Raw genomic sequence first — 26,991 nt, 5'->3', positions numbered from 1 at the left:
AATTATAGAAAAAAAAAGACAGAGAGAGGGAGAGAGAGAACTTCTTTTCTAAAACCAAAAAAAAGAAGACTTCTTTTCAAATAGAAAGAGTGGAAAATTTAACACCCCTTCAAGCCGGATTAAGACTATTGATTTTCACAGCAAAAAAAAAAAATTCCATGTTTTAATGAAAATGTAAAAAAAAGAGTATGAAATAATTTTCACATCTCTCTGAAAAGTTTTTAATTATAAATTTCATAATATTAAAAAATATCCTAAAAATAATAAATATTAATTCTCTTTTGAATTTTTTTGCAAATTTTTATATTTTAATTATAATAATCATTATATTCTTCTACACTCTTAATTTTGACCTAATTTTTATTGTTTTTTCTTTTGTTCGCTTTTCAAGCTCTGAATTTTTAACAAAATTATAAAATTATGTTAATTTAAAAATGAAGTATTTTTAATCTGAAAATTTTTTTTCAAACTCATACTACAATTTTTTTTAAAGTTTACCTACCTTTTGGTCTGGCAATTTTTACTGTTTTCCAAATATTTTTAGATCTCTAAAATGTGACCTGAATTTTGTTTGATTGCATATAATAAAATTTTTGAGGTGATTTTGATGTTTGCGGTTACGTTTGCTTTTTGACCTATGAGATATGATCGAAATTTATTTGATTCGCAGTAGTAAAATAAATTTATAGTCGGTCAATTCTAGTAACTGATAATTTTGTTATCGCAGTTAGTAAAATTCATAACGAGGGTCTCGAAGATTTTAGGAAATTTTTTAACAATTTTGGAATCGTTATAGAAAATTTTTCAATTTATGATATTTTCATTTCAGTAGTTAAAGATATTTTCGGTCAGACGTAACATATTTTTATTTTATTTAATTACTTTTACTTTTTTTTGTATTTTATTTAATAATTTTAATTTTATTTATTTATTTAGTTATTTATTATTTACAAGCATATAATTTATTTATTTACTCAAATTCTTTTGATGAATAATAATAAAAATTTGTATTTTACTAAAAAAGAAACGTAAATAAATTTTCTTTTCTCAAAAAATAAATAATAACTAAATAACTAAATAAAATTGATTTGTATCAGGAGAACTAAACATATAAAATAAAAATGATTAAATAGAGAACGAAAAAATAATGAAAAGAAAATACAAAACAAAATCGATTACTTTTTCTGTAATTCAATTCTACTTTTACTGGTGCCAAAAATTTCAATTTTCTGATAAAAAAAGAAATAATAGGTATATTTTCAACTTTTAATAAATAAATAAATGAATAAATAAAGCAAAATCTTAAATAAAAAATAGTGAACGAATTAAAAATTAGGAAATAAAGTATAAAAAACGAATACAATAAAAGCATATAAATAAATAAATTAAATAAACGAAATAAAATTAAATATAAAAAAGTACTTACTAAGTATTTAAATTTTAATTTAAATAATATTTTTAACTTTAGATCAATTTTTTCCTAGACTTTCTATTTCATTTGTTTTTCGTGTAAAATAATTGAAATAATTGAAATAATTGAAATAAATGAAACAAAACAAGAAAATGTAATCAGTAGATTGAAATTTCTTTTTTCGGGGAAAAATTTGAATGAGTGCAGCCATTCGTCACCAATATTATTAAATATCAAAAGTACCTAAAGTCTGATCTCGCGATCTACCCTCTAAGAATATAAATCCGGAAATGTTCTTTTCTTGCCAAGCATTCATATCTCATTGAATGTCCCCTCTCTCTTTCTCTCTCACGTTGGAAAATGAAAAGTTCTCTCAATTCACAGCGGGGAAAGACGTAGAAGCTGCAAAAGCCATTAATTTAATAGGTTAGTATGAAAAGGATGAAATCGAGGTCCTTTAAAAAGCTGATTGCTACAAATTCCTCGATATTGGAATCCATATAAAGTATATCACAAAATCTTTAGGCCACAGAATTCAATTTGAAAAATTTTTAGTTCAATTTTATCCACTGATATAATAAAAAAAAAGAAAAACGTTTTTTATTGTTAATTGTTATTTTTCCAATATTCTCGAATTTTTATTATATTTTAAATTTTTTGAGATAAAATTAAATAGGGAAAAATGAATATATGTGAGAAATTTATATAAAATGAAACAAATTGATGAATTGAAATTTAAATTAAACTCGAAAAGTGGAAATGACTTTAGGAAATAAATTCTTATTTCCTGTCTATAGAGGGGAAAAATTCAATTTCATGCATTTTTGTATGCATGTAAATTTTATTTTTTACCATTCAAATATATTTGGAGAGAGAATGTTTTGAAACTGTCAAAAAGGATTTTTGAAAAGTTTTGTACTCGGTTGGTTTTTTTCTTTATATATTTGCGGGGTAAAAGGGTAGAAGGAGGAGGGGGGGGGGTAAAAAGGGTAGAACACGCAAGTATGTAGTTCGTATAAGAAAAATGTGAATAGTTGCATTTCGAGTTCGTCTTCTTCTTCTTCTCGAATTCTTCAACGTTCACTTGTATAGTTTGTATGTTGTACTGTGCAATTTCGACGTTTTACACGCCTCTACAACCGGCCCTGCCAATATCTCATCCTCGCTTGTGGTCTATTAGATTTCCACTGGCTCCTAAAAGGTCACTGCAGCTGGCAATTCGTTTCTTCAACGACGACAATTCACCAAAAAGGAAAACGACTTTTTTTCCAGTGGTTTTCTTTTGCTGACATACACCTAACGTTTGCTATTGTGTATTATGTTGTGTACACTGCGCAAGCAATCAACAAATGAAAGCCATTTATTGCAAAAACAAGCAAACGTAATTTTTTTTTTCTTTTTAATTCATTTTTGTTTGCTTTTGCTTCGTTATACTTTTTCCCCAAAAGTCAATTTTAATCCGATATGGGGATTTAAATTTTTTTGTGTAGTCATTTTTGATATTATAGTATGGTTGGAAGAATAATTATTGTCAGACAATTTTTCTTGTTGATTTACTTTTGTGAAATTACTTTAAACAAAGAATGGAAAGAAAATTTAATTGCTAATTGAAATATTTAATTTTAATGATAAAATATTTTGGGAAATTACAGAAGGGTTTATGTAGAATAAATCAGTAGTAAGAGAACAATTTAGTCAGATATAACGCAGTAAATAATGTAACTTAATTTTCCAGCAGTAAATGAAAATTTTAGCCAGACAAAATACAATTAAAACTCAGTGCCATTAATATCAGTGATAAGAAATATTTATAGTCTGACAATAAAGTGTTTTTCAATAGAAAAAATCATATCTACCCAGATAAATCGCTGTGAATAATTATTGCTACTAATATTAGTAGAATAAACTATTTATAGTCAGACAGAAGAGTGGATTTATTTTTAAATAGTAAAATGAAAATTTGGTCGGACAAAACGTTAATAATAATTGTTGCTAGCATTATCAGTAGTTATTTTGATATAAAATTTAATAAATAAAAATAAATCTACTATTGTCTAACAGTAAGTGATTTTTACTACTATTATTATTAGCAAAACTGGTAAAAAGAAATTTACACTCACTAAATGATTTCTACTACTGATATTCAAAACCTCTGGTTGGTCTGACTATTAATGTTTTCTTCTACTGATATTAATATGAATAATCAATTAATTCATTATGTCTGACTGTTTATTAATTTTACTACTAAAAGCTAAATTGACAGTGGTCTTGTACTACCAAAACAAAATTTATCAACAGTGATTTGTCTGATCAAAAATGTTATTGCAACTTCACATTAAGTAGTAAAAATCCCTTTTGGTCAGACACGAAAACTTTCAAATACTATTAAAAACATAACAGCAATAGTACTAAAAAAAATCTATTCACAAGTTTTTTTAGTTTTATTAAAAACTATTTTTGAAATATTCAATTATTTTTCGAATTACGTTTGTTCAGTAGTAAAGGAAATTTACAGTCAGACACATTAGTTATAAAATAAATTTCTAAGTTCATAAATTGAAAGAAAAAAAAATTCGACTTAATAATACATTTTCATGCAATTACAAAAAAAAAAAAAATAAATAAAATTTATTCTGCACAGAACTTTTTATAAGGTTTCCGCGAGAGTTAAAAGTGCAATTTTACAGTTGTATATACATATACGTATATTCACGTTACATTGTTACGTATCATCGTAACTTTTAACCCATCCGAACAGTTAGAGGTACATTTAATGCAAAATAACGCGTTTCTGTCGTGATAATAGCTCTTCAATTTAAAGTAGAGGACATAATAGGTTCTCTGTCGTGATTCAGAGTGTAGTACGTGAACATATTTTCTTTCCGGAACTATATCTTCTTCAAGTTTATTACGTTAACTTCTATAATCTTCAATTTTCATCGTTATTTTACTATTTTTTATAAAAACATTATAAACACAAACGATACTATTGTCCTCGTCGTAAAATAAATTATAATTTATTTTTATTCATTTCACAATGGACAATAAATACTAAATGATAAAATAGTCCATAAAAGAAGGATGTTTACAGGTTTTTACAATTGAGAGTGCGTGTTTTATTACCCGTGATTGTTTCGATCAGCGAAACAATTTGCATTCATTAAACCTATATGTATACATAAATAAATATATATATATATATATATATATATATGCTTAGTAAATGTTATTTATGTTTAAAAGGTTTCGAATAATTAAATTTTCGTTCAAGTTGTTCTGTCAAATATTGAGTTTTACCAACTTGTTTATAAAATTGACATTTAATTATTTTTTAATTTTAATTTCCTACCGTTAAAAATATTGCAAAAAATTTTCTCTTAAATAAACTTATAATAAATGTAACAAGTTGCAAATTAAAATTAAATAAATCTTCATTAAATATAATTTAATATAAATAAATATAAATAAAATAATTTAAATAATAATTTATAATAATTTATACACATAATTATGAAATTAAATAATAGGAAATAAAATTATAAAATAAAGTTGCGAAATTAAATTAGAAAGCAAATTAAAAAATTAATTAACGAAAGTATAAAGTTAAAAACTGTAGAAATAAGCTTATAATTTAAAAATCTAACGTAATTAAATTTGTATTATCTAAATAAAACTGAATTAAATAAAATTAATTATTTAAATTACAAAAATAAATTATTAAGGTTAAATTATTAGTTGACGAACAAAAATGACAAAATTATGTGTATTTTAAATTTAATTTATATAATAAAATTACGAAATTTAATTATGTAATTAAAAATTAAATTGACAAATGCAATTAACACTTGTATGAATTATAGAAAAGTGGACAATTTTATTTTAATTTTTAATTAATCATTTTAAAATTTAAAGTTAAATGATTATTCAATACTTATTTAACTTTTAAATATGTCCCTTAAATAGTTATTTGTGTATTGAAATATTAAATCGAAATTAAATTTATGATATTAATGTATAAAAAATTAATTTGACAAATTCAATTGTCAGTTTTATTAATCATCGAAAACAGGACGTTTTTATTTCAATTTTTAATAAGCACTTAATATTATTAATTGATTTTCCTTAATTATTCTGTTTTATTATTAAAATTCATATGTCTAAGCAACTGTAAAAAATATATGAATAATTAAGAAAAGAAACTTATTTACATAAAACGTGACATATTCATTTTAACTTTTTTTTTAGAAAGTAAAAGGTTATTATTTCATTCACATACAAATTTATATATATGTATCCATTAAGAAAAAAAAAATTTTCTGGTATTATTTTTCGTATTCAGTGGATATAAAATCGGATTTTCTTTGTTTATAGAGTTTAGCAAAGATGAGAGGGTATACTCTGTGACGCTAACAAGCTGCTATGGTGCCCTGGATAGAAAAGTATTGTGTGCTTTGTGTTTTCCGCCAGCATATACTTGATAAAGTAGGATCAAAATGAAGTCCACATTATATAAAACAGGGGAGCATAAATTTTAAACTTTTTTTTTTCATTTTTCTCAATTTTTTTCCTTTTTTTTGAATACTAACACACTGGAGTTTAACTTACGGTTTTATGAGCGCACATTTCTAGCTAAAATAATATGTGTATCGAAATACATCCATCCCTTGTGCATACATGATAGTGCATTTGATATTTTGTTTAGAATGCATCTCTACTTTTTTTTAATTATTAAAAATGTATATTACATGACTTTTTTCTCCTGAACAAAGAGAATCCTTCAGAAAATGTCACTTTTGAAATTAAATTATTTTAATTAAAAAAGTTGAATAATTTTAAATGAAGAAAATCAAATAATTCCACATAAGAATGGAATTATATTATTTCGAAAAAATAAGATTATATAATTTAAAATTCAGGAAATTAAATAATTTCAAATGAAGAAAATTTAATAATGCTAAATTAATTATAAATAGATGTTTTTATTACTGTTCCTAATAAATTTCTATAATGGAATTGAAAAGTTTTTGTGTCTGACCAAAAGGGATTTTTACTACTTGATGTGAAGTTGCAGTAATAAATAACAAAGTTTAACTAGAAGGGACTTTTACTACTGTTTGCTGCTGCATTTTATTTATATCCTTGGCTTACTGTGACTGACATTAACTACTAGGAACTAATCAACGAAAAACTGATTAAAAAATTGTACTATTGATAGTAAAAACACTTTGGAAAATCGAGAAATTTTTTTAACTAAACGAAAAATATTTTTCCTACTTGCAGTAAAGGCTAATTATTTAGAAAGTTTTGTCTGACTAAACATCTATTTTACTCCTTAAAATAGAATCGAGTCTATTTTGTCTGACTACAAACGTTTGTTACTACTGCTATTAAAAGCGATGAATAATTAAAGTGTTTGACTATAAGTGCTTTTGGTTATAATAATATTACAAACAAAATTTATTTAGTTTTTATTATCTGATCGAAACTCTATTTTACTATTTAAAAAGAAATCGTCACTGATTCGTCCGATTACAATTGTTTTTTACTACTGATATGAATAGCAGTAATTTGACTAATCGGTTTGTCTGACTCAACTAGAAGTTAACTACTATAATTAAAAATATTAAAATCATTATTTTTCATTATTTTCCGTCACTATTTTATATTTTTTAAGTAGTGAAAACAGTATGCTGTCAGACAGATCAGTGATGATTTCTATTTAAGTAGTAAAATAAAGAAATGGTCAGACAAAACGGTCAAATTAAAAAAAAAAAAAAAAAAAGAAATCAGACTCTAATTTGTCTGACTATAACTGTCTCTCACTATACTGATTTTACTAGCAACAATTACTTAAAGCTTTTTGTCTGACAAAATCTTCATTTTCTACTTAAATTTTCTTTTTCCAACAAAAATGTATAAATCCCTTTATGAAAATCCAACAATACGTACACAGTATTATATGTTTACGACTTAAGGAAATTGAGACTATGCTCTCACAAGATTTTGAAAACTAATATTTAGTAATGTTGACAATTTAATATGACTAAGAGGCTGTATAAAAGCAATTTGAGTCTCAAGGAACTCCAGTGAAAATCTAACATGAACGTAACGTTACGACGTCTCAACTTTGTAAGTACTTTAGCTCGATGCGTCATCACCCGTATTCTGCTTTAACATAGAAAACTAAATAGACAAGTGCAAACTTTATACGCCTCACGGTAAGATAAGATACCATATAGGGTTTCAAGAAAAAGGCAAAAAGGTGGTGGTAGTGGTGGTAGTACTGGGTTGAGAAGGGTTGAAAAGAGGGGCCCGGGGGAAGGGGTCGAAAATAAATTCTGTTGAAAAGTAATATCGGAGAAGGCATCAAACTTCGAAACTATCCGATTTCTACTAAAACTAATGTAATGCTGTCGCCGTTGGACTGTGAACAGGTTTTGCCAACTTATCATGCAATAAGAGCACAAAATCGCTCGATAAATAGAATCTAAACGAACTTTTTTTTTCTTCCTCCTACATTCTCCTTCATGTTTCTTTTTCGTATAGTTGCTCATGAATTTTATATAGTTTTAGTTTTATTTTCCAAAGTCCTTACAATCAAATTTTATTGAACACACCACTGTTTGAATTGAAATTATTGTATTTAATTTCAAAATGGTTGAAAAAATAAGTTTCTTTAAAAATTTATCTCTTTTTCGTAACATTTTCTGTGTACCTATAAAAACTAATTAATTTTTTGTTTTTCCTAACTAATGTTTTGAATATGTTAGGAAAAAAGGAGAATCGAGCTGAAAAGAAAATTTTACTGATGGAATTGAAAAAATTTTGCATGTCTGACTTAAAAGGACTTGTACTACTACTATTTGGAAAAAAATTTGAAAAAAGTGAGTTAAGTTTTGGTCTGACCGAAACGTATTTTTACTACTTACAGTGGACTTTTACTTTTATTATTAGTTATTGCTAGTAAATTTTGATGTTAGAGTTAGTTTTTTTACTTATTTCCAGTTCCACAAACCCAAGTTCCAATCAGACGAAGGTTTAGTTGTAGTAGTAAAGATCAATTTTAGGTCAGGCATTCCAAATTCTCAATATTCCATATAGTAGTAAACGTCCGTTTTAGTCAGCCCAGAAAATTTCTCGTCGTTATAAAATAAATTCCTTTCTATCACATATGCGACAGTTTCATGGAGTTTTCTTTTCAAATACAAAAAATGTATTAAAATAATATATTCTATTTCAAAAATAGAAAAATTTTCTTACGAAAAATGAATAATTAAATAAAAATTTTTTATTTTGTCTCTATCCCACCCAAGTATACGTATATAATTGTGTTGCAAAAAGTAAAAAATCATAAACGAATATGTTAAATTCATATTACCAATTTAAAAACTTTTTTTTGCAACTCTTTAATAAGAAAAGTTTTTATGATGCGACAAAATGAAAATCCTGACAAATTATATGAAACGCAATTTTTTTTTAATATTCCATTATGCATGATGTTCATATATTATACTGCCTTGTAGAAACAAAAACAAAAAACAAAACGTGCATCTCTTGAGAGCAGTTCGTGATACTCTTCTGCTTCTAATTAAAAATGCCACATTGCAGTTACCGACTTTGTTAACAACTTGTTGAACTAATTGGAGGAGTTCTGACTAAGGAAAACTGAAAATCACCTTTTTCAGTCGTTATTTACTACACTTGCATCTCTCTCTCTACATATACGTATACTTCTCCATCTTAGTACAATTGTTATCTAACAATTAATCGTATTAGATTATAAATTAAAACTTTATCTTCCCTATCAAAGTTATATTCGCTGAGCGCAATATATAATTTTGGATACAATCCAAATTGCAAAGCACTTTGACACTAAGTGCTTTTAATTCTTGTCTTTTTCTCCTTCGAAGGTAAATAATCTTTCGTGTTGAAATTACTTTTTTTTCCCCTCTTATTCGTGGAGGGGATTATTATTAGTATTACTAATAATTAATAATTATAATTATTAGCAAGTAACTAATGAAATTTGTAAAAAGGGTAGAAAAATATTTTTTGTAAAAAATAAGTTTTGTTGGGGGAAATTTTTCTTGGGTGATACTTTTTGGACGAAGGAGTGAAAAACAGTTGGGCGTTAATTAGAAACAATTATGATTTAAATTTTCTACTTACTGGTAGCGCTGACAGCCGGACCAATGACCGAGTACTTGGGGTTCCCCGTAACGCCTCCAGGGACGACCTTGTCCAACTCTGGAACACATTATAGTAATTATCCTCTGAATATACAGTGCCGTTAATTACGACAGGGAGTTGTGCGTGCAATACAACACAGCCAATTTACCCTTAATACAAACGGACGCGTCTATGATTTATTGCATTATGAATTTGAAACGGAATAATAGGCTTTACACATATTATTATATTGAAGGATGCAATTTTGATTTATCGTATTCTATTTTTCTTTCAACTTTTAACACTCTTTTCTCTCTCTTCTTCACTCTCTCTCTTTCTATCTGTTTTTTTATTTTTCTCTATCCTTTTCCTTCATTCGAGAAAATTGCTAGAAATCTACTTCCCTTTCCTTGCGAGAAATATTATCAGAGATTTATGACATATATGATTCAATGTATCGAACGGTGGTTTTTTCTTCTCACCAAACAAGATTTATTGACAAACACTCAAGTGACGACTGTTTTTCAATTCTGAGAAAGTACAAGACTAGTTTTATTTTTTTTTCTTTACTTCAGATTTTTTTATATAGCATAGAGAGAGAAAAATTGATTGTAATTAAAAATTGTATTTTTTCAATACAAAAATTTGCTTCTTAATTTAAGTTTAAATTTTTCTTATTATAAACAAAGAAGAATTATAATTCTTTCTTATTCTTAAACATTGTTTATTGATTTTATTGTCTCACTGTCAGTTTGTTGAAAATTAATTTTTAAGTTACGGAATTAAAAGTTGTTTTTGTTCCTTAATTTGTTTTTATTTTAAACATTCAATATTTAAAAGAATTTTATATAAAATAAACAAAGAAAATAAGTATGCAAATAAATATTTGATATATTTTGAAAATTAATACCTTTAAAGAGCAACCATATAATTAAATTTGTTCATTTTCATTTATCTAAAGTTAAAATACTATATTTAAATTAATATAAAAATTTAACTTACATTACGATTTTCTTTAATTCTTAAGTACTTTAAATACAGAAAATTCCTTCTTAATTTAAAATCAATTTTTTTTATTTTATGTATTTATGTTTATGTTTACTAATTTTAACAGTTTTTATATTTATTTATTATTATTAATTTAAAATGTCTGACTAAAACTTGTCTATACTACTAATTTTGTACTCTTATTAATTTCACTATTTGTATTTCGGTATTTTACTTTCTATTTAATACAAACGAGTCTGATTAACAATTTACTATTACTATTAACCTCGAAACTAAAAAACAGTAATAATATGATTGTTATTAATAATTTACAAATAATTCAGAACGTTTCTCAAAATATTAGAATAATATTTTTTGAAAAAAATAATTTTTGATCATTTTTTGTGTTCGATATTTGGTTTAAATGAATAAACTATTTACATAATTAATAAAATTTAATATTTTTTTTTAAAATAAAAATTTATGTAAATATGTACCAAATATAATTTAATATAATTAAAAAATAAATACGCAAATAAATGTTAAAATAAATATTTAATAAAAAATATATGGGCAATTCCACGCAAGATTTACCTATGACCTTGAAAATTCGGTTAAACATATTTTTTTCTTAATCTATATGGAAAAAAAAGAAATACGTGTTTTTTTATTTTTGTTTAATCGCCCAAATTTTCGAGTTATGAATTTTCGAAATTTTGGATTTGTAACTGTAGACATATTTTCAGTAGCTTATAAGTCTGAAAATATTAAGTATAGAAAAAACTTGTCAAGGAATGAAAGTTTTAATTTTCTTTCAACTTTTAAGAAATGTAAAAAAAAAAATTTTTTTTAATTTTTTATTAAAAAAATTTTTTTTTTTTATAAACAAATTAATTTTTTTTAACTTTGGACCCTTTTCTTTTTTCTTTTTTTTAAATTTATTTATACCTTATAATATACAGAAGATTTTCCAAAAAGTTTTGGAGTGGGCCGACGCGTTTAATGAGTTGTACAAAATTTTCAAAAATCACGTGCAAGGTGCTCGTGTTCTACGAAACGCCTCACAATGGAATTTTTTTACAATTTACTTCTCAAAAAATGTCTACAGACTAAAATTTTTAATCGATTCGAGTGTTTTTTGTTTTAAATAAAAGGAGAACAATTTCTGAACATATCCCTCCATGCAAACCTAAAAATCTTCAATTATTTATAATTTTTTTTAAATACAAAAAGTTAACAAATTAGTTGTGTAGTTTCCTTTAAAAATGAATTAATTGTTAACTAATATTGTTTATAAGTGTTTAGATAAATTATTTTATGTTTTACTATTTATCTGGTGGTCATATATTATATTAATTGAATCTGATTTAGGACATGTGTAGTAGCAAAATAAGAAAATAATCATTCATTTTTAAAGGAAACTACACAACTAATTTGTTAACTTTTTGTATTTAAAAAAAAATTATAAACAATTTAAGATTCTTAGGTTTGCATGGAGGGATATGTTCAGAAATTGTTCTCCTTTTATTTAAAACAAAAAACACTCGAATCGATTAAAAATTTTAGTCTGTAGACATTTTTTGAGAAGTAAATTGTAAAAAAATTCCATTGTGAGGCGTTTCGTAGAACACGAGCACCTTGCACGTGATTTTTGAAAATTTTGTACAACTCATTAAACGCGTCGGCCCACTCCAAAACTTTTTGGAAAATCTTCTGTATATTATAAGGTATAAATAAATTTAAAAAAAAGAAAAAAGAAAAGGGTCCAAAGTTAAAAAAAATTAATTTGTTTATAAAAAAAAAATTTAAAAAAATTTTTTTTTTTTACATTTCTTAAAAGTTGAAAGAAAACTAAAACTTTCATTCCTTGACAAGTTTTTTCTATACTTAATATTTTCAGACTTATAAGCTACTGAAAATATGTCTACAGTTACAAATCCAAAATTTCGAAAATTCATAACTCGAAAATTTTGGCGATTAAACAAAAATAAAAAAACACGTATTTCTTTTTTTTCCATATAGATTGAGAAAAAAATATGTTTAACCGAATTTTCAAGGTCATAGGTAAATCTTGCGTGGAATTGCCCATATATTACATTTAAAAAATATTAAATTATTTTGCATATCATTTGTAAGTATTTAGTTGCAAAGATTTTTTTAAACTGCTGGGTATTTTGTTTTTCTTTATAAGTGTTATTTAAGTATTTAAAAAAATTTTTAAAATAAATATTTAAAAAGTACTATTTCTGATTAATATTAAAATAAATTTCACTACAATTAGAAAATTCCAAAATTATTATAATTTTCGTAATGTGGATATAGAAACTGGCAGTTGATATTTTATGCAAAGAAATTTTTGTCGCAAAAATATTACTTTTATCAATTTTGGGTAAATTTTTTGACAAACATTTTATCTATTGTTGATAAAAGGTGCAAATAACTTCAAATGGTAAGGGCAGTAAATTGAAGGAAAGGTAGAAAATATTCTACGTACCGACTTGCAGTAAAGAAGCTCTCTTTTAAACTTTCGAAAAAGCTTCGTTAAAGCTCTACCGTGAGTCGCTACGTGAAGTTTTTCCGCTACGTGATTTTCCATTTTACCGACCGTGATATTCAAAATCAATTTTTTTTTGGAAAATTCAAATTAATTTTAAAATTCAAATTAAAAACTTTAAATTAACCAGAATTGACATAAAAAATCTGGATTTTTACAAATCTAGAAACAAATTTACATTTTGGTAATTTTAATAGTTAAAAGTTTGCCTTTACCATCAACAACAAGTTGTTCCAAAATTTACCAGACGAGAAAAAACTTTATTTTTAGAGAGAAAAAAAACAGAAAAAAATACGAGAGTAAATAATATTTTTGTAAAACAATTCTTCCAGATGAAATCAACAAAGAATAATAAGTAATAATAATGACTAAATATTAATAAATTAATAATTGATATTTTAATACAAATACAATATTATTCACAAGAAATGTTATCAAAAAAATGTTATCAAAAAATTAAATGAAATTAAAATAAAATATAAATATAAAAAATAAAAATTATAGAAGAAAAATCAAATAAAAACCACAATGGAAAATGATTCTTCTAACTGAAAAAAGTTATTTCAGTTAATATTTTTTTCCTTTAATTTAAAAAGAAATAAAATTTAAAGAAATAAAATTTCCCAACCTATGGAAGAAATGACCTTTAGATTATATTCTTGTAAGTTCTTTTTAGAATTTAAAGGGATTCACGTAATCGAATTTCTTCAAAGTCGAATTTGATGGCTCTTTAAAGAAAAGCTAATAATTTTTACAGAGGGTGTTAAATCTTTATTGAAAAGAAAAAGTCTTTTCTTTAATGCAATTCTTTTTCAACTAGTCACTTCTGATGGCTCTGAGCCAATTTACGTAACAGAAAACGATTCTTCTATTATTCCAAAGGGGCTAAAAGGAAAAGAGGAATCTATTCAAAGACACTTTCTAACACATTTTTATCCTGTGGAATACGAAGCTCTTTCGATTTATTCATTTACTTTCTTACATGTAGTTTATATGCTAAAACCTTATTACATTCAAGAATTTTCATCTTTTATCCTTCTTTTTTTTTCTTTGGGAGAAAGAAAAAAGAATGTTTTCAGTAGAATATAGAATACAATTTACCTGCGTCTTATGAAGAGTGGAAAACGGTTTTTATAATGTGTTATTATTGTCTTTTTTTCAAGCCCTATTTATTATCTCTTTTTCAAGAAATATTTATTTATTATTTTTATATATTTTATAAATTATTATATTTATTTTGTATTTAATTACATTCTTTTTTTGTAGTATTTTGTATTAATTAATTAATTAATTAATTAATTAATTAATTAATTAATTATAATCATATTGTATTTATTTGTACTTTTGCTTTATTGTTTTTGTTTTTTATTATATTTGCATTTTCTTTATATTTATTTTCTATTTATATTTATATTTATAAATTTATATTATATATTTATATAATATTTTTTGAATTTTTAATGTTTCTTATACTTTGAGAATTGGAAATAAATTTTAAATGCTAATCAATAATAAGGAAATTTCATTACATTAGACAATTTCAATAATAGCAACTTTGAGTCTAGCAGTAAAAGTCAGTATTGGTTAAACTTTAAATTTCTTGAAAATTTAACACTAGTAGTATAAGTCAGTTTGGATCAGACAACATTTTAAAATCTTTTTTTATTACCAGTTGGAAAAGTAAATTTCATTTAGACAGAACAGTTAAGAATTGTAACACTCGCACAAGTAGTAAAAGGAAGTTTTAGACGGACACAGTATCCTTTAATTTAAATTAATTTAGTATTAGTAGTACAAGTCAGTATCAGTCAGACAGGGCATATTGCTAAATTTCAATTAGAATTAATTTAGTATCAGTAGTACAAGGCAGTAACAGTCAGCCAGGGTATCTTTTAATTATAATTAATTTAGTATCAGTAGTACAAGAAAGTTTCAGTCAGACACAATATCTTCTGATAAATGTATTACTTTAAAATCAGTAGTAAAAGACGGTTTTCGTCAGACAAGACATAAAATCCTTGAAATTTTTTATTCCCACTTTTTTATTACAAAAATATGTATTTACAATTAATTAGACTTGTGCATAAAATGTATTAACTTTAACACCAGTAAAGTACAGTAGAAAAAGTCATTTATGGTCAGACAAGATTTAATTTTTCGAAATTTTACCAAGTGTAGGCAATATAAATCAATTTATCTGAGTTTTAAAAATTCTTTCGTAACTTTGCCAATAGTAGTATAAATTAGTTAAAATTCGTATCAGTAGTACATGTCAGTTTATAGTCATACTTTTTTCATTTTCTTAATTTTAGAGTTTGCAACTTTTTTTAAAAATGTTAGCGATAGAATAAAATTAAAATTTTTTTTTTAACTTTTTAAATTTTAACTATAGAATAAATTATTTCTATTCACTTTAGTTATTTTAAAAATAAAAAATTATTTTAAGTGCATGTTTTGTCCGACTCGACATTCTTGTAAATTTTCTTAAGTAGTCTATGTCAATTACAGTCAGACGAAAGTAGTAAACTAACTATTTAATATTACTTTAGGCCGAATTTTTAAAATTGTCTACAAAAATTTGTTTATGAAAAAAAAACAATTTTAGTTGGAACGTTTTCAGAATTAAAAAATAGATATTAGTAGTACAAATCAATTTATAGTCAGACTTTATGAATTTATCTCCTAATTTATAATCAGCCATTAAGAAATTGATAAAATTTGTCACTACTGCAAAAGTCATTAGTAACTAGTAGTAACAGTAATTTATAGTCAGACTTTTCCAATTAATCTCTTAATTTAAAATCAGTAGTAAGATTCAAATTCAGACATTACGAAATTGATAAAATTTGTCACTACTGTAAAAGTGATTAGTAACTAGTTGTACAAGTCAATTTATAGTCAGACTTTTTAAAATTTCTCTCTTAATTTAAAATTAGTAGTAAAATTTAAATTCAATCATAAGGAAATTGATAAAATTAGTACAAAATTTGTCACTACTGCAAAAGTCATTAGTAACTAGTAGTAACAGTAATTTATAGTCAGAGTTTCTTAGTAGTAGTAGTAGTAGTAACTAGTAGTACAAGTCAGTTTATAGTCAGACTTTTCAAAATTTTTTCTCTTAATTTAAAATCAGTAGTAAAATAGAAATTTAGTCATTAAAAGTGGATTAAAAAATTTGACACTACGGTAAAAGTCATTAGTAACTAGTAGTAATAGTCATTTCTAGTCAGACTTTCTTAATTTCTCTCCTAATTTAAATTCAGTAATAAAATTCAAATTCAGTCGTTAAGAAATTGATAAAATTTGTACAAAATTTGTCGCTACTGTGAAAGTCATTATTAACTAGTAGTAACAGTCATTTATAGTCAGACAACGTTTTTCATTTAGATAAAGTTTGGAAATTTATTTTTCTAATTTTTTTCCTTTTATCTTTAGTTAAAAAAAATAGATATTTCTCTCTCATTCTCTTTCTCTTACCAGAATTTAAAGCATCGTCCAGAGGTTGAAATTGGAATATCGCCTTGAACCCTTGCCCGGGACGTTCTGAATTAGCGACGAACTCAACGTAGAGATCTGACCCTGTGCTGAGCACCTCGACTTCCGCTCCTTCGTTGCATAGCACTGCTATTGTAGGCGCTCGAGAATCCCTTCCATCATGCACCCTGATTAAATCGGCCCTATTCAGACAGCTGTAACAGGATGCTTTTCGTTAGTGACCGCACATTTACCGGATCCAATTGCATTGTAAATCAGTGGTAATGGTCGTGGACGCATCTGAAACCTTGTATTTTGAATTCTCACGAGTGTTCATTTTCTCATCAAACAAGTTTCCTTCAATAAAGCAAGAAAATTTGTTTCTCTTCATTCTCCTTTCTCTCATTTTCCAATCTATTTAATTCATTAATTTTCTTTTTGAATCTACTTTTTTTTCTTTTTTATTTTATTTTCTACAATTATTTTCTAATAAATTCTTTTTTTGATTAAGAAAAATGCTTGAGAAACAAATTTTTTTAACTTAATTTATTAATGATTTTCTGTCTACATCCGCGGGTAGAAAGAATAAAGAATAAAAACAGGGTATTATTTTTGTTTATTTCTATTAAATTATTTTCTTTATGGAAATATGAAAATTCTCTCTTTTTCTTTTAATAGAGAGAAAAATAAAGAGAAATAAAATAAAAAAATATGAATGATTCAGAAAATAAAAGTAATTTTTAATGTTACTTTTAAAATAATTTTATCCGTTGTTGAAAATTAAATAAGGAGAATGCACTTTAACTTGATATAAAGTTATTTTTCCACGTGAGTAATTCTAAATAACGATCGAATCACTTAAGAACTCAATCGTTTTTATTCTATTTTCATTTATAGAATTTATCTCAGAATAGAGATTTATGTACATTTTAAAAAAAATAATTAATGAATATCGCTCTGTTGATATAAATGCATTATTTAAAGGAAATTTCACAGTGATAATTGCATTTCACTTACTTTTTTCCGCATTAAAGGAGATAAAAGTATTATTTTCGTAAATTTTTTTCTCATTAATCATTATACTTAAGTAAATAAAGAAATTACTGATCTTTATTTTCTTTTCTTTATTATTTAATTTTTATTTTTTATTTATTTAAAAAATGTTTTATTATATTATTTATCATTTATTGCATGAATTTCTTCCTCTAAACAATATATAAAAAAACTCGATTGCGAATGGATTGGAGATAATGTGTCATATAGAGTAAAATACATTTTTTACTTTATATACCTAACTTTTCCAAAAAAAAACTTTACGAGGCAGATGCTTCAGTTTCGTGTTAAATCTTATTAGAAACTTAAAGTAATATGTCTCACCTATATGACACAATTTTTTTCTTATTTCTCATTTTTTTTCTTTTTTTTTTGCTTTCACCTGAGAAATAATTGAAGAAAACTTTATGACGGAGTGAAATTAATTTAAACATCGAGTGACAAAAGTTGACTGACTTTGTCTTGAAAACTTTGCGGTTAAAACTTGAAACAATGCGCGTTTCGCCTAACAAAATGCTTGTTTCAATTTTAACTTTGTACAAAAAGTTATGACGAAAATCCATAATGACGCAAAAGTGGAATATTTAATAGTTAATATTTTTAGTCTGAATTAAACATTAGCTAAGTTTGGTGTATTATTTTTATTTCAGTAGTGAAGGTAAATTTGGTTTTAGATTTGTGTTATTTTTTTTTTGGTAATTTTTTATTTCGCAGTAGTAAAGATCAATATATAGTAGTCGAACAAGTTTTACTTAGTCCAAACTTAAAGTATAATAAAAATATCATAAAAATAAATACAGTTAAAAAAATAAACCAGTTTTAATATCTGTAGTAGATAATAATAAAGTAGTACTAGTCAGTTTTAGTCAGACAAAAGTTTTTAAAATTTTTAGATTACTTCTCTCTACAGTGAACGTAAACTTCGGTTAAAATTAAAATTTTTTGTAAATTTAAAAAAATAAATTGAGAAATAAAAAAATATAAAATAAATCTAGTAGTACAAGTCAATTTAAGGCAGACAAAGTTTTCTTAAATTTCCACATTATTTTCATCTGTAAAAGTACATTTTACATTTAAACAGAATAATTTATAATAATAATTCAAATAATAATTGAAATTTATATAATTTTCCCATCAGTAGTAGAAAAACGAATAACAATGACAAAACAAAAGTAGTAAAATTAAGTTTCCACTCAGACTCGTTTCTTATAAAATAGAAAATTGTGGAAAAAATAAAATTAAAAAAACAGAACAAATACAAATAGTGAAAATGAAAATAAATGTGTCAAAATTAGTAGCACAGTAAATCGTGAGGTATTAAAAAATGTTGCAGATTAAATTAACACCAAAAAAGATTAAAATAATTAATTTTGGTCTTATTTTTTAAAATGAATGAAATTTATTCATATTTTATAATAATTAAAGATGACCAAGTAATAAAATCATTATTTTATATCATAAGAATATTATACTTCTTCAAAATTATTTTCATTATTTCAATTCAATTATTATTTTCAAAAAATTTTAACCACAATTTTACTTTATATCTATTATTTTTAGTAATTTTCAGAAAAAGTTCTTTGACAATTTTCAAATCCATTTGTTTACAATATTCAATTTTACGAAATTTCAATTATTCTTAAATTCTTTAATTAAATGCATATTAGAAAATAAAACCTGCAAATAATATAAAAGAAAATTCAATTAAAATTTTCCAAAAAAATGAATTTCAAAATTCAATTATTTCTACAAATTTACGCTATATTGCTTTTAATATTCAATTATAATTTAAAATTTTAACTGAAATTCACTTTTATGAAATGAAAATCAATTTTTATTAGAAAATTCTACAAGAATTTAATTATTTAAATGCAAAAGTAAATAATTTATTGAATAATTGAATATTTCTCAAAATTCAATTCTCATAAAGAATTTTAGTAACAAATTTTTAAATAATATTGAATTCTTTTGTCGAATTTTATTAAAACTTGTATGAACATAAGTACTTTTTTCAAGGAATTCAATTATAATTGTATGAAAAATAATTGAAACGCTGCGATGAGTTTTATGAGAATTTTCAAATTCATTCGTTTACAATTCAATTTTACAAAATTTTAATTATTCGGAAATTCTGCAATTAAATATATATTGAAAAATAAAAATTTGAAATAATTTCAATAAAAATCCTATTAAACTTTTAAAAAGAATTAATTCTACAGAATTGTTTGTGAAAAATATGAAAAATTAAGAATTTTAATGATTTTAATTTGGAACATTTTCAAAATTTAAATATTTTTGAAAATCTACGTTATAATGCTTATAATATTTAATTATAATCTAAAATTTTAACTGAAATTTATTTTTAAAACCATTCTCATTAGTAAATTCTACGATAATTCAATTATTTAAATACAAAAATAAATAATTTATATTAATTTCATGTTTCTTGAAATTAAATTCTCATAAAAAATGTTAACAACAATTTTTTTACATCATTAAATTCTTTGGACAAATTTTAATAAAATTTTTAACAATAATTACATTTTTCGAGGAATTCGATTAAAATTGCATTAAAAATAATTGAAATTGTGCAATGAGTTTTATTATTCATGAAAATAATTGAATTCCTAAAAGAATTTTATTATTTATAAAAATAATTGAATTCTTGCAAAAATGTTACTATTTATGAAAATAATTGAATTATTGCGAAGAAATATATAAAAAAAATTTGTAAATAATTGAATTCCTGTAAAAAATTTTATTATATATGAAAATAATTGAATGTTTGCGTAGAATTTTATTCAAATTTTTTTTAATAATGGAATTCTTTTGGAAATTTTTATTCAAATAGTAGATATTGAAAATTATTAAATTTTAAAAAACTTTTGAAAATAATTGAAATTTTGCCAAGAATTTGATTAAAATTTTGTATAAAATAATTCAATATCAGAGACGTATTTTATTATTTATAAAAAGAATTGAAATTTTAACGAGAATTTTTTAAATTTTTGAACACAATTGAATTTAGTAACTATGTTACTAAGTTAGTTAGTAAGTTAGTAACTAACTTACTATTCTCCTTGGAGAGGCTAAATTCGTTGAATTTTTACAAACCATTGACTTTGGTGTTTTATTTAAAGTAAAATTTCATTCATATTTAAAAATAACACCAAAATAGATTATTTTAATCCTTTCTGGTGTTAATTTAATCCTAGAGGGATTAAAACGTTGCAGATTATTTTAATCCATTCTGGTGTTATTTTAACACCTTACATTTTACTGTGAGTAAAAATAAGTTTTAGTCAGACTGTGTCAATTTTAGAAAATTTCACGTAAAACACATATCTAAAAACACGTCTTGGTCAAGGAATTTTAAGTTTTTTAACTCATCAGTGTAGTAAAATCGCAGCATAGTCAGACACATCATTCCATTTTTTAAAAGAAACATGAATTTTCAAAGTTAAATCCTACTTTCTGAGATATTTCAGACTCAACAATTGAATTTCAATTTCTCAAAAATTTCCTAATACTTTGTTTTTTATCAATTTGGGAATTCTTTTTCCCTTTCATTTTTCAATCGTATTATATAAATCATAGCCAAGGATGAAAATCGAAAATAGATAAATTACTGATTTTCTGCTTTAACAGATTATGCTTTAAGTAGAAAGCTGGACATTTGCGCTGGTAGCCTATACTAAATCGAGCGTTTCATCTTTCCGATAATACGAATGATGGTAAGAGAGAGAGAGAGAGAGAAAGCAAAAGAGAAAGCAAAAAAAGAGAGAGAAAGAGAGAGAGAGAGAAGCGAGTAAGTTTTCCTTCGGCCAGAATGCATTGAAGCGAAGGAAGGCTATATGAAGGTATAAAAGGGATTGGCAACTATTGACGCCGGGGCCCTCCCTTTTTGCTCCCACTCCAATTCTATGAGGGGGGGGGGCAAGGCAGGGGGGTCCCACCCCCCATAACTCGAAGACTCGCTTTGTCACTGTAAAGTCTTTGCAATTTCACCTCTCCTGTTATATATCCCTTTCCGCGCGTCCCTCAATCGAATCTTTTTCTCGCGCCATCTCTTTTCCACAAGTCGGACGCAATACATTCGAGTGGAACTTATATCTTACCTCGGGTTGAAGTTTAGAGAGCACGTAGAAGCTCTCACACGCTAACAAGAACGTCATTTACGCCAGTTCTGTTTCAAGCAACTCGGGGGATACAATTCTTGATCCCTTAAAGTCATGTCCGAAACAAGGGAAAAGTACCACGAGAAACACTTGGCGCCATTTGCGCGCTGCTTAGCTTTTTATTATTTTTTTCTCTTCATTTTTTTTTTTTGATTTTTTTCCTTTTTTTTACCTCTGCAAAAGTGTTTCTCGTGTAATATATTGTATATATATAACACGAAAAAAAAAATACTTATATTTGTGTGTTACATTTGTGTGTTAGAGCTAGCAATGTACTATTACCACTGCCAATTCATATTTTTGCAACGTTTCTCACAATTGTGTATACACGACAATGGCAAGATGGTGAAGAAAGGCAAAAAAAAAAAAAAAAAATTCCCTAACTTCTTCCATGAAATTGCTTCAAGTTGTGTGTGAAGTTTTCAGCTTTAAATGAATCCAACCTTTTTTATTGTTAACAATCACGGTAACAATAAAATCTCAGCGCGACATTACTTTTTCGTATTTTCCCGTGTGTTTTATTATTTTCATGCAAAAACAGAAAAAAAAAAATTGGAAACTATTTTCTACATTGTTCTTTATATTTTTAATTATAAATCTTAATTTTTTGCTTTTCAATTTATTTAATTTCTATGTTTAATATAAAAATAAATAATTAAAAGTTAATAAATGTATCATCAGTAACTTTTATTCTTCGGTATAAAAAGTAAACAAGACGTCAATTTTTTTTCAATTGGTTTCTTTATTTTTTTGCGTTTTAAAAAACATTCCATTATTGATAGTAATTAATTAATTATTACATTATTAAAAGAAATTAATCTATTATTTAATGCTCAAAGAGAAAAAAATCACTCTTCATTAGATACGAAATTAAAAAAATAATTGCCAGTAGTACAAGTCAGTTTTTAAGCCAAACTTTCTGTTTCTAATAATATGTTAGCAATTTTTAAATTCTCCAATTTTGACTAAATCGGTCATTTACTACTAAAACTAAAATAAGATAAGAATTTTGTCTTCTTATCAAAACATTCGGTTACTACAAAAACTAAAAATGGTTCAAAATAATGTCGTCTGACTAAAACGGACCGCTACTACTGAAATTTAAATTAGATAGGAAATATTGTTGTCTGACTAAAACGGTCATTTTCTACTGAAACTAAAATTGTAGATAAAAATATTGTTGTCTGACTAAAACGGTCACTTACTACTGAAACTTAAATTATAGATAAAAATATTGTTGTCTGACTAAAATGGTCACTAACTATTTATACTGAAGTTGAATACAAATATTGTCGTCTGACTAAAACGGTCACTTACTACTGAAACTAAAGTTAGATAAAATTATTATCGTCCGAATAAAAAAGTCACTTACTACTGAAATTGAAATTAAATAAAAAACATTGTTGTCTGATTAAAACAGTCATTTTCTACTGAAACTAAAATTAGATAAAAATATTGTCGTCTGACTAAAATGGTCACTTACTACTGAAATTAAAATTAAATAACAGTATTGTTGTCTGACATCGAATTGCAATAGTATTTTCCTACTTAAATTATCACTGCATTGAAAAATAGTCTCGTCTGATTGAAACGGTTTTTACTACTGAAACTAAAAATGTATTTAAAAAATAATTTATTTACAACAATATTTTCTTGTTCCTTATTTCTATTATTTTTAACAGAAAAATTACTTTTTCCTTTAATTAATATTTGGACCATCGAATAAGTTACTTTTGAAGTAATTTAAAGTTTTTTTTCCTAATGAAATAAAGTGAATTTCACAAAAATGAAAAATGCAATTTTATTTTCATTATTCATAAATCAGCCGAGGTAAAATTTACAAGTTTTTCATTGATGATCATTCACAAAAGTGTCCAATCAATTTCTCTTATCAAGACTTTTGAACTTCATTTCTCAGAGTGATGGAGATCCAACGTGTGCTGAATAAGGGCAAAAATTTTAGATGACACAAAAGTTTTTTTAAAAAAAGATGATTCGAAATTTAGTTGTGGAAAACGACAATTTTTAAATTGAAAAAATTTCAAAATTCGATTTCATTTATTGGATTTTTTCTAGTTTTACTATTTTTTTATTATAACTCTTATTATTATTACAATAATAATGTCATTAACAATTAAACATTATTGTCGTCTGACTATAATGGTTGTATACTATTGAATATAAAATTAGATACAAATGATATTAGTGTCATTATTATAATATTATTTTTATAATAATATAATATAAAATATTGTAATTAATACTTTTACTATTGCAATAACATGATAAAACTAATAATAATTATTAATATTATTATTGTTTGAAACAAAATTATTATTTTTATTATATTTATAATTATTATTATTATTTACAATATTATTACCAGTTTTGTTAATAATGTTATAATTGCAGTTTGTAAAAATAATAAAAATTTTTGTCATTATTAAACATTGTTCATGGTAAATTGAGCGTTATTTGTCGATAAGTGATTTGCAATAACACCAGGTTATAATGTTTTAATCAGTCTGATAATATATATGTTTGCACGGTTGTTTGAGATAAGCGACACGAATATGATAATTTGACGACATTATGAAAACATAATTTAAATGAAATACCTCTCTGAATTGTGCTCTTGTATTTTCACATCAAAGTGCAAATATTGAAGTATTTTTACAAAACATTTTTACTGTTATTTAAAATATTAAAAAAATATCACAATTATTATTTCCCCACACGAATGAAAAAAGTAAAAAACAGAAAATACAACCCAAAGAATTTTTTTTTAATTATAAAAACATAGAGTAAAATTTTATTTTATTGACTTAAATAAACATTGATATGGAAAAATGAAAAATTATTTTAAAAATAAATTAAAATTGAAATATTTATCTAAAAATAAGAATTTATTGAAGAATACAAATTCCAAGAGCAGCAGATTTGAGAAAGAAAATTTCATAATTTGTAAAGGAAATTTTTTTCCCCAAGACGTGTAAACCGAAAAAATGAAATAATCTAAATAATATACAAGGCAATTTTTGTGTATATAATAAAAAATGAAATTGTATTGTGACGTAACACAAGAAAGCACTTTCCTTAAGATTTGAAACTCTGTCAAGCGGTACTGATGCTGCAGATGGAAAAGTAGGAAGTAAAATCCTTTAAAGTTGAGTGTGAAAATTCTCCACTTTTGTTCGTTTCGTTCTGATCTTTCCAAAAGCAATGACCTCAATTTATAATTTTTTTTTGTAAAGGCTCTTTTTTAAAAACATTTTCCCTCCCTCGTCTTTAAAAAAAAAAATTCTGGCAACTGATTGCTATTATTTGTAAATTCTTTTTTCTATGAAGTAAAATTTCCCTGTTACATAAAGGGAAAAATTATTTTCTTTCTATGATTGAAATCCGTATTGCGTACAATTTACGTTAAATTCCATACTGGAGTGTAGTTTACAACATTTATGATAGACGATTAAATAAAACACATATTTCGCTAAAGGAAAATAATAAAATTTTTTTGTTTGAAAATGTTTCTTTTATTGGTGAATGAAAAATAAATAGTAGATCAAGAAAATTTATAAAAGCATCTTCTGTTCATTTTCTTTTTTCTATTTTTTTATTTTTTTAACTTGATAAAAAATTTCTTCGACAAATATTTTTTCTTAAATTGTTGATCATAAATGTTGTGAACTTCACTAAAGTATTTCTATATTTAATAAAAATGTTTTTTCTTCTTTTAGAATTATAATTTTTAGGAATTTTTTTTTCACATTCAAGAAAAGTTGATGATGCAGAATGAAATTAAGAAAAAACATTTTTCATTCGTCAATGTCATTTTATACTTGAAGTTTCAACTTCCTTCAACAAAAGGTCCCTTTCATTATATGATATGCTCTAATGGAAAATGGGACATTTATCTTAAATTCAACTTCCGGGCCATGTTGATTACATAATCTCCGCAAACAGATTTCAGGATGTCCGCGACATGACCTCCTAAATCGTGGTTATACTTTATAGCAAAGTTTGTTGAATTCGAAAGCATTAAAGTTCACCACTGGAAATTATTTTAAATTTCAGGACAATTTATTCTAATTAAAGGGAAAAAAAAATTATCCTCTTTTCTCCCGTACCAAAAAAATTTGATAAAAAATTAATTAAAAAATTAATTTTAAATTACTATCGTTTACTAATAAAGTTACACTTTGAAAAACAAAATTAAAATTTGATTTAAAAAAAACTTATCGTCTGCCGACAACAGTCGTTCACTACTGAAACTGAAATTAGTTCAAATATATTTGCGTCTGACTAAAAACGTACATTTACTACTGAAACCAAAATCCAATTAAAAGTAATTAAATTTTTACTAAAAATTCTTTTTTTTTTACTAAAAATTGTCTGACTAAAATGGTTTTCACTACTGAAGTTGAGATTTGATTAAAATATTGGCGTCTGACTGCAAGGGTACTTTACTACTGAACGGAAAATAAAACACATACGATTGACTAAAACTGTTTTTACTACTAAAAATATAATTCAATTTAAAAAATATTTTCGTCTGACTAAAATAGTTTTTACTACTGAAACTATGAATTAAAAGAAAATATTTTGGTATGGCCATTTACTAATAAAAAGAAAGTTGAATAAAAAATATTGTAGTCCGACTAAAAGGGTAGTTAACTACTGAAATTAAAATTAAATAATAACAAAGTTGTCTGGCTAAAACGATCTTTTACTACTGAAATTGAAATTAAATTGAAAATATTGTCGTCTGACTAAAACGGTCACCTACTACTGAAATTATAATTAAATAACAATATTATTGTCTAACTAAAACAGTCACTTACTACTGAAATTCAAATCAAATAGAAAATATTGTCGTCTGACTAAAAAGGTCATTTACTACTAAAATTGTAAATTAAATAAAAAATGTTTCTATTTCACTATAACGGTCATTTAATACTGATACTAAAATCTAACTTAAAAAATATTATCGTCTGACTAAAATGGTTTTTACTACTGAAAGTGAAAAAAAATTCTCGTCTGGACAGAATGGTTTTTACTACTAAAAACGAAATTTAATAAAAATATTATCATCTGACTAAAAGAGTTGTTGACTACTGAAACCAAAATCCAATTTCAAAAATATTGTCGTTTGATTTAAACGGTCA

The 26,991-nt window shown here is 24.6% G+C and overlaps 1 protein-coding gene across 1 annotated transcript in view; it reads right to left on the bottom strand.

The window, feature by feature from the left end:
- The window catches only part of LOC122505049 (suppressor of lurcher protein 1), a 255,048-nt gene that overhangs the window by 184,787 nt on the left and 43,270 nt on the right, over window positions 1-26,991 (bottom strand). The window contains exons 4-5 of the mRNA XM_043616468.1: window positions 16,599-16,810; window positions 9,581-9,658 (exon numbers count right to left, since the gene is read on the bottom strand). Of these exons, the coding sequence (XP_043472403.1) occupies window positions 9,581-9,658; window positions 16,599-16,810 (290 nt within the window). The remainder of the gene's footprint in view (window positions 1-9,580; window positions 9,659-16,598; window positions 16,811-26,991) is intronic.

Source organism: Leptopilina heterotoma, unplaced genomic scaffold (assembly GCF_015476425.1).
Source record: "Leptopilina heterotoma isolate Lh14 unplaced genomic scaffold, ASM1547642v1 Lhet_337, whole genome shotgun sequence".
NCBI classification, from domain to species: Eukaryota; Metazoa; Arthropoda; class Insecta; order Hymenoptera; family Figitidae; genus Leptopilina; species Leptopilina heterotoma.
Note: the sequence above shows the minus strand (reverse complement) of the source record. Positions and strands in the feature narration are given on the sequence as shown.